Source organism: Eurypyga helias, unplaced genomic scaffold (genome assembly GCF_000690775.1).
Source record: "Eurypyga helias isolate BGI_N326 unplaced genomic scaffold, ASM69077v1 scaffold17296, whole genome shotgun sequence".
Classification (NCBI taxonomy): Eukaryota; Metazoa; Chordata; class Aves; order Eurypygiformes; family Eurypygidae; genus Eurypyga; species Eurypyga helias.
In genome coordinates this window covers 9,647-19,241 of record NW_010256237.1, presented here as the reverse complement: position 1 = coordinate 19,241, position 9,595 = coordinate 9,647, and the positions used below count along the sequence as shown (strand labels likewise).

General features: G+C 48.5%; 1 protein-coding gene across 2 annotated transcripts in view; it reads left to right on the top strand.

Moving 5' to 3' along the window:
- The first annotated feature begins 9,210 nt into the window (after positions 1-9,210).
- The window catches only part of RHOA (ras homolog family member A), a 6,900-nt gene continuing 6,515 nt past the window's right edge, over positions 9,211-9,595 (top strand). The window contains exon 1 of one of the 2 annotated variants that reach the window (XM_010153612.1): positions 9,211-9,371. In XM_010153612.1, the coding sequence (XP_010151914.1) occupies positions 9,216-9,371 (156 nt within the window). In that variant the 5' untranslated portion in view covers positions 9,211-9,215. The remainder of the gene's footprint in view (positions 9,372-9,595) is intronic. The other variant, XM_010153613.1, reaches the window with a different exon arrangement.

Below are 9,595 nucleotides of genomic sequence, written 5' to 3'. Positions count from 1 at the left end.
GGAATGCCGAGCTGCAGCTTGTTTGCACTGGAAATGCAGCTCAGGGTGTGGTTCTCCCATATGGCGAGAATGGATGTAACCGCACAGGCTTGTCAAAACGGGGGTGGCTCTGGGGTCTGGCTCCCGGGGCCTGCGTTACAGCAGCCCCCGTGCGTTTGGGGCTGTGGTGGACGAGGCGGGGTGGGAAGGTACACGGTGCTGGGCTTGCCAGGGCCCTCCTGGCTGAAGCACTTCACTGCACCTCCACCACTTTCTTCCCTGTGCTGGGAGCAGCCAGTTGCTACTGTCAAAGGAGTAAGGGTGTTAAAAAACCCCAAACCAAATCTATTCTGGGATGCTTCAGTCTGGAAGGTCTGGTGTGTGAGCAGCAGAAAGGGTGAGAGAGGGAAATTGGTCGTTTTCTTTCCATTTTGGAGTTAGGAGGCAGTAAAAAAAATTAATAGGGACAATTTTGAATCTGAAGGAAGTGGCTTTACACACAATGTGTAATTAAGCTCTGGGAACTCCCTCCAGCTGGATGCTGAGAGTGCTGGAAGTTGACATGGGTTCAGAGGGAATGTGGGCAAGCTCATGAAAGAGAAATCTGTTTGAGGTTGCCAGATCCATGAGAACCACATCTGACCCAAGAAGCTCCTGAGCTGAAAATGGTCGAAGGCTGGGGATCGTGGAGGGGGAAGCTTCTGTTCCTTTTGCCTCTTCTGCCGTTCTGTAGGAGTGCACTCCTAGTCTGACCCGGAGTGCCAGGTGCCGAGCTGGACAGACCTAAGTCCAAGGCAGAAGTACCCACTGTTGTGTGTGTAGACCTGTGGGAAAGGACAGCCTGTGAGTCTCTAGAGGTAGGAAGTGTATTTTAGCTGCAGGGACAAGTCGGTCCCCTGGTCAGTGTCCATGCGGGAGCTGGGTGTAGAGGGTCGCATGGGTCGTAGCTTGGGCCCTTTAACAAAAGCCAGTTTGCGTGTTCCTGGGAGTGTTTGATCATGCCGAGACACTGTTCTTCTAAAGCACAGGTGGGTGGCCTGTATGGGGAAGGAGAGCACAGCAAAACATTTTGCTCTGTCTTCCGGCAGTTAGAAATCAAGAAAACTTCCCAGAATGCAATTTTCTCTGAGGGTCAGGTGAATTGTGTGTTGTCATATAGGATTTATCCTGAAGAGGAAAGCAAGGGCAAAGGCTGTAATTTGATAGGATGAATCCAGCTTTGAGACTCCTCAGATTAGATGTCCTGTGTCCACATGACACACAGCATGGATCTGGTACTGACTGCCGACTCAGGTTTCCCCAAAAACTTGGTGCTGGCAGGCTTTATGCTGGATGAGGTATCTCCTGCCCTGTTTCAGCCATCATAAGCGCAGCGCAAACAACACACTGCGTGCTGGCCTGCAATGCATTGTATGCCCATGCCTCTTAAACACCAGCTCTGTACTTTTGGATAACTGGGAATGACTGTATAAAATTCCTCAGTCATTAGGGGTTCTCCAGGGCTGGCACCGACCCAGTGTCGTTAAGACCTAATGCAGTTAAGCTGACCCTGCTCCCAGTTCTGGTGATGTGGTACAAAGAGGCTTGAGCTGGTTATTTGTGGAGTTAGCCGAGAGCTGGAAAGGTTTATTAGCTGGGCTTGTAGCACGGCTGTGCTGCTCCCCATTCAGAGCTGGCTCCGGAAGCGTACAGCTGTGTCTGCAAAGCACTTCTCCCAAGCAAGTAAAACTTGCCAGGCTTGCGCACGGTTAACGCGCAGCCGGAGCGAACGGCCAGCGGAAACCTGGGCACTCGGCTCGCCCGGTGCGAGGGCCTTCCTGAAGGACCCACACCCGGTATTTTCATCCCGTTGGATACTGCACGGACCTTCTGCGGCAGTTTTGCAATTGCACTTTGGTCCCGTAACAGAAGATTTCTGTCTCTGTGCATTGCACTTAATGTGCAGTGTCAGTAGCCTGCCTGTGCTTTGCCAGCTTTGGGACTTTTTTCAAGCATTAAATTTCATCTGTAACCCTCCCAAAACCCCTGCAGATCTCTCTTCCTCGCCACCTGCTCCCACGTAGTGCCGTAGTTAGAAACAGGTCTGGTTTGCAGTACTGTCAAACTGCTTTATGTGCAGGATGCTGTAAGGAATATAAATATAGTTGCTTCCCAGAGGCCTTGTTAGCAACACTTTAAATAATGTGGCTTATCAGTTCATGGATGCAAGTGTCTACAGGCAAATTTGCACCAAATTAAGTAAATTTCAATTACTGAAATAAGCTGCATCGACTGTCTCCTCTATAGCAGTGACTGCATTCGTGGTTTCAGTGTTTCTATTCCAGTGGTTTGTGATTGAACTGTGTTTGTGCCCCAGTAATACTGGATTTCAAGTTACACGTGTTGCCACACGAGCACAGTCGCTCTGAGCGTGGAGTTCGTCCGGCAGCTGTACGGATGCGTTCTGTTCTGGCTGTTCTCAGAAATAAAGACAAGGAATAAGCGGTCGCTTGAAGCATGTTTTGGTGTATGTAGTTCTTCCAGGAACCCTGTTACAGAAGCATGGGTTGTATATAACACCTTTACGTGACTGAATCGCCCTTTTTATTCATTTTTCTCTTAATGCAGTCCCAAGGCTGTTTGCTGCCCATTTAGCAACTTCTGCAAGGTGAATTGGGGTCGTACTTGCCTTCACCTCACAGCTATGGCTATTTAGGTGCGTGGACATCCTGTATGGGTTATGTGGGGAAGAAATAGCGCGATGGCACGCACAGGCTGATGCATGCTTCAAGGAGGTGATGTAAGGTAGCACGAGCAGCATGTCAGCGGCAAACTGCGGTGTTTGACATTGGTTTACACGTCCTTTCACTATTGAAGAGCATAGTGGAAGTAAAATTACAAAATGTATAGTTGCTGACGTTTTCCGTTGGGACTTAGTGGAGGAGAAGCTGGAGGCGCTTGCCTCCTGTTGGTAAATAAACAGCTGGGAGATGTGGGAATCCTGGATTCTGTGCTAGAGAAGGGTGGATTGAGTGGTTACATCCTTCTCCAGGCCTGTTTGCCTGTCCCCTCCCCATTCTCTGCTCGTAGTCTTTGGACCATTTGCCCCCCCACCCCAGATGATCTGTATTCAGTCTCCCTCTCTTCACTGCCTGTGCACAGCTGCCCTAAGAGCACATGGGTTTTTTTTGCTTTGGGACTGATCTGCTTTGTGCTCCAAACTGCTTTGAGATTTAGGTGGGTGCCATTTTGGATGCCAGACCTTGCTGAACAGCCAGAAGAAAACTCTGGGAAAAGCCTGCTCATCCATGTCCTCTTCATCCCCAGGGTCTTTGGGTAAACTCATTCCTCCTTCCCCTCACACTTGAACAAAAGTGAGTATATTCAGAGAGTAAATTCAGGCCCTGGTGCAGAGGCAGTTCTCCCCTGTGGTAGGTAGAGGGTAGGGCTTGACGGGTCGGGGTGGGGGTCCCCTGTGCAGGGTGTCATCTTCTGGTCCCTCAGCCTTGTTTGGCTCCTCCTGCTGCTGGTCCCCATGGCCTTGCTGTTGTTCCTCCTGCTGACGCTGGGCAGGGCTGACCAGTTGAAGGGGGAAATGAAGCAAGTGAGAAGAGTGCCGGGCTGTAATTCGCTCAGTAGCGTGGAGGAGTCTGCAGTAAGGCAGTCCTTACAAGATACCAGACCCGCCACTTTCCAGCATCTTGGCTTTACGGAGTTCGGTAAGATTAGGTGGGAAGGAATTTAAAGGGTGTTTCCTGATCCAGAGCGAGACAGGCAGACCTGGCATGTTTGTTACCAGCGTGTCTGACTTCAGAACACCAACAGTGTGCCCATGGTCCCCGCTTGTGCTGCGTGGCCTTGGGATTTGCAGGAGCCGGTGGCACTGGAAAAGTTGTTCCTTGGAAAAGTAAATAGCATGCTGAGAAGAAGAGGCAGATTCCAGTGCAGTAAACAATAATACTTGGTGGGGGGGGAGTACGTTTAAAACATGGAAAAGGTATTTTCCCTATTTCTCATTTTTCTGGAGTATTTGCTAGAGACTTTTAACAAGCAGAGCTTTATGCTGCGGGAGTCTCGGAGCGTCACGGCGCTGAGGAGTAGCAGCCTCGTGTAACAAGGATATTAGTGTGGCAACTCTCAGCAAACAGGAGCTCCTTGTGTCGTAACCTCCTGTGATGTTAGCGGGATTGAGTAAACGATGTCTAAAGCTCTTGTAATACCTGGGAAAGGCACTGGCCTAGGTTGAGGACATGTCATAATCGAGTCTCTTCATTCAGATGAGTCACTTCAGTCATGTTGTGAGAGTTCCTACTTGGACTCTCGCAGACTAGCTGGCTTTAAGGATCCTATAAATGCAAAGTGGGAGGAGTGGTTCATGCAAGAGTAGGAAGAATCGCAGATCTGTCATCTTGTGGCAGAAGACAGCACAGATTCCCCTAGAAGATCACTGCAGCCATACTGCTCCACTAACTGGGAGAGGAGAGAATCTCTCTCGCTCGCTGTGCATCACCAGTGATGCTGTTCCAGCAGCTTTCCGGGTTTACTGCCGTCTCCCCGCCCTAGCGTTGCGTAAAGGGATGAACGTGTAGCACTCGTGTCCAGTGACAGGGAGGTGGCAGTAGCTTGGGTTTGGTCTGTTTGTAATACCCTCTCAGCTAGTTCGTGGAGGGTTTTTTACCTCTCAGTGCAGACACATACCCACAGGTGACAGGCTGTGCTGCAGCAAATACTACCTTGCATGTAACCTAAGTACTGTATGTCTCAGATGACGTTTTTTAGGCTAGCAGAGTGCTGCTTGATTCCCACATGCTGCTGGTTCAAATGTGATGTGTTTCCAGGCTTCGGCATTCTTGATTAAGAAAACCAGAGCATGTCAAAATGCAGCAGCAAGACCCGACTGCTGTAAACGCCGTCAGTGCTGTCCTTGCGCTACGTGCCGCCAACGCGTGGCTCCGTTCTAACCGATAAATCTCTTCCCCTGTCATACTGCAGGAATGTTGCTTTTCTGAGTATTTGCCAGACCTGACAGTCCCTTACAGCCACCCACAAGATAGGAATGTATTTCTTTTAATTAAGAATAATTAGCTAAAAGATGCTGATCTGTACACTGAATCCTCTAAATCAGGAAATCATTATTGTAAATATGCTAGTGCATGGATTATGGGATGCTGTTGCCGTGGTCAGGCATCTGCTAAAATTTGAAGACCAAAGGTAGCACCACTCAAACAGTTTCTGTACGCATGGAGACCTTCATCTGCCTGCAGAAAGCTGGGTGCAGGCTCACCAGCAGTCTTCCGTCCTGGACCGTCCACCGGGTGAGCGGTGTCTTGCTCTGGCACCGAGCAAGGGTTCCACCTCCCCAGTGGAGGAGAAACGTCAAATACCGTAAAGCTGTGAAGTCTGCAGCCACTAATGTCAGGAAGCAGCAAGTGGTGGTGATATTCAGTGACTTCCTTCCGCGGCTGATGGAGGGCTCTAGCCAGTGATCAGCTGTGACGTCCTGAGGTGTCTCAGTCTGCCCTGTGTTTATGATCTGAGCTGTTCCTGAGCATCCGTCGAGGTCCATAAACACACCAGCCCCAGCCCGTGCTGCACGCCTGGGGGAACACTCGAGGTAAACAAGGCAAAGGCAACTCCTAGGGCCTGGGAAGTAAGTGAAAGCTTCAAGGATATAAGTGGTGATCTTTGCATCCTGAATTGAATTTATACAGCATGTTAGATTCAAGGGCATTATGCAGAAGGAATTTGGAATGCTCTGGAAGGTGAAGTTAAAGTAAAATGGTGAGGGTACCATAGGTCACCAAGAAAAAGATAAGGTCGTTGAGGCTTTTTGTGAGTATCCAGCAGGTTCCGTTAGAAGTTGGTGATCAGGGAATTCCCTTACTCGAATATTCGCTGTATTCAGCAGGTTTGAGACGCCCTGGTGACCGTCCGGCAGGACGGGGACTGAGCAGAGTCTCTTGGGGTGAATCCTCAGCAGTGGGAAGTGGTTGAGCACACGCTGCTGACGAGCATCTCGAGTGCCAGAGGGGTCTTCCACGGTGCATCCAAATGGCAGCAGATCTCAGGAAAGGTTCAGGCAGGGAGAGTCTTGCGATTGGCTTTTCTCGGGGAAAAAGATACCGAGGAGAGAGAACTCCTGGAATAGATTTTTCTATATGTGTGTATGTATATATATAAAAATGTCAAACCATTTTTTAGAAGGGTTTCTAGAAAACACTGCATTAAATTATGATTTTTTATTTTACAGGATGGCAGTTTTCTTGTAGACTTGAGGCATAAGCATGTAGAAGGCCAGAGCATGAAATGAGACTGGCAAGGCAACTGGCAAGGAACACTTAAAAAAACCTAGCATGAGGGAAGTATTTAGAAGAAGGTAAAGGAAGAGTTGATCTGATAATCCACAGAAAAAGACAGTTACCCGTAGGCGATGGCAAAAAGGTCACCTAGCCTAGGTGCCATTGCAGGTAACAGGCGTGAGGCAGGACCAGAGTCCCGGCTGCTGTCATGAAAGGGAGGGAGAGGGAGGATACCAAGGAGGGGCAGGTTGTCCCATTCTGTCATCCGCCTACTTTGTCTTCGGTGTGGTTTCATCAGTGACCTAGATGATGATCTGGGAACCATGATTATTGAACTTGCATCTGAGAAAGACCGTGATTAAACTGGAGGACAGAACCAGAACTTGAAGGTGGAATAAAACATCATTCAGGAAGGATAAATAAAAGCATGACAGTAGAATATTCGGCTGTGTGTAGCACTCCTGATGAAAAAAGATGTGAGTTATGGTGAATTAACAGCTGAGCGTATCCACAGTGTTGCCTTCTGGGCAGGGAGGAGGGAAGACACACGCTTCTCCTGGTGTTTAAGCAACAGTATATCACAGATGATCAATAAAATAATCCTTCAGCTCTAGTTAATGTCGATGAAGCCCTAGGTGAAACACTGGATTCAGCTTTTGGGCTCCAAGCTGTGGTAAATCTGTGCCAATTGGAGTGTGCCCAGAAGGGAGCAACAGGAAAGTCTAGGAAATAGGATTTACAGAGAAGGCTTGAATAAACTGGAATTGTTTTGCCTGAAGAGAAGACTAAATGAAGGCATGTATTCCTGATTGCACTAGGGGAAGGGAATAATCTATCCTCCTGTGCCCATGACAAACAGGAAAAACAGTAATGGGCTTACATTTCCCACAGTAAATATTGTGGAGCACAGGAGTAGTTGGCTTCACAGGTTTTGTGGGACTCAGCATTACAGTTTTGAAGGGCAGGTTAGACAAAGCTGGCAGTGCTCTTGACTTGGTACAGAGGACAGATGATTTCTCGTTCAGTAAAAATGAAATGTTACCATTGCTAGGAAGTATTCAAAGCCATGTAAAACCACTGAAAGAAAACCTTTTTAAAGCTTGGATCATTTTAAACCTCCCACAAATGTAAAAATAACCCCAAATCCCTAAGGTAAATAACTTGAATGTGGGTACATATATATTCACAAGGTGAAAGAGGCTCATTTTAGAGATAGATTTGGATTACTTGAGCAGCTGTTTGACAAAGGAGTGTTCTACAAGCCCTTGAGCCCTTGCTGCTTGATGGGCTGAAATGGTCCTTCCCTCTTTGTACCTGAACAGGAGGACAGAATCTCTGTAACATCCACTGCTTCTTCACCACTTAATAGTGCTAAAGGTTGCTTTTAGATGGTTAGTTTTACCTTTTTACTTAGTTTTGTGAGGCAAGAGAAGAGGTGGAAAGGAGAAAACATTTATGCTACGTCCTTTAATTCTCTTCTGTGCCGCTTCGAGCGCTTCTCCCCTTGCCAGCAGCCCTAGTCATCCTCATAGAGCTTGTACTGGGATTGTCATGGCAAGAGTTAGCTCACAGGGGTGCTCCCTCCGTGGTATTTTGGTCGTGCAGTGGTAGGTGTTACAGTGCTGTCGCTGTTCACTCCATTTCCAGGAAGCGTCTAGGGATGACTAAGTGGCTTCCCCTGGAGTGTCTTCATGTTACGGAGAAGAAAGTAGTTTGTTCCAGTACCTCATAGCCAGGTCCCTCCCTAAATCTCTGGCTTGTTCCTGCAATGGTTGCAAATAGTTGCCTGGGGAAAAGGAAGGAGAGAGCAGGCACAGTGCTTCCCAAAGTGCTCTCGCAGCCTTTAAGTACGTCTGCTATGGCGATTTTCTAAGGCAGGTGTGGTTTCTTCATTAACTTGCACAGGAAGTGTGTTCCATGTATTTGCCTCCTTTAGGCCTGTGTGAATTTCTTGTGTCCACAACATCTTCCTGTTGGAGTTCCCAAGGCCCAGTGCCTTCTTGGTGGGCTCAAACCCTCTTCTGCTCTCTTTGTATCGCCGCCTCTTCCTCACTTGTGGGAAGTGGTGAGGAACAATCCATCCCCATCCGTACTACTTGGCCTGTTGTGACCTTGTAGAAGTTTGTCAAATCCGGCACGGTCACCTCCTTTGGTCCCACCCTGACTCTAGGCTTTCGTTAAACCTTTTCAGGCTTTCATACTGCCTTGTTGAGGCCGAAGTTCCATGTGGGCAACCATGGATGCATACAGTCCTGCTACAGTTCAGTGCGCTGAACAGCAGAGACCCGCGTGGAGCGCCGCGGTGGCGTCTCCCGCTGTCGCCCTTTACTTAATGTAAGCTGATAGCAGGCAAAATGACCCGATGACAGCCATGTCCAGGAAGGTGGATGGGGGAGTGGGATGTGTGCTTCCAAAATCCTTTGCAGTGTGGTGGTTGTAACTTGGAGGAATAGGGTGGTTCCCTTGAGGTCCTTCTGTTGGTGCTCTGGCCTGGCAGCAGTGCTCCTCAGTCTGGCTGACTTCCACGCGGCACCTCGTAGTTAAGACAACTCAGCGTGACAAGAAGCCGTCGTTGCCCTCAAATCGAAGCATGTCTTGTTTGGTGACCTAAAAGACACTTTTCAGAAGGTGCTCTAGGACAGTCCCACCTAGTCGCTCGCCATCTCTGGATATCCCTCTCAACCTTTTGAATGGGTACAGAAGTGCTGAACCAAGGCTGGTCTCCCCTCCTTTTGATTATTGTTACACCCAGCGGCTCAGCAGTGTGTTGGCAAGCCCCGGGGAATGTTTTTCTCAAAAGGATGGGAATTTGACCTCCTGCGATTCTTGTCTCTGATGGACCCGCAGACCCAATTTATAAATTGTTATTAATTGGAAACTTAGTGGGTTTTGAAAATTAGCATGTCTGTTACAAGCCGCAGCAGAAGAATTAATAAGTTGTCATTTTGTTTTTCAGCTATGGCAGCCATTCGAAAAAAGCTGGTTATAGTGGGCGATGGTGCCTGTGGAAAGACCTGTCTGCTGATTGTATTTAGCAAAGACCAGTTCCCTGAAGTCTATGTTCCCACCGTCTTTGAAAATTACGTAGCAGATATCGAAGTGGATGGAAAGCAGGTACGTGTACACTTCTGCAACAGCCAGAATGAACAGCATGGAGGGCTCTACGCTTCTTTAGTAAGGGGTTAGCACATGTGCTGGGTGCTTACGCTGTAAATATGTTTTTAGGTATTAAGAATGTTCCTGCAGAAAAAAACCTGGCCTTGCTAGAACCTGGTCATAACCTTACACGAGCCGAGGGTCTGAAAACCAGGCGCGTGCCCCAGGTCAAATGCCGCGGG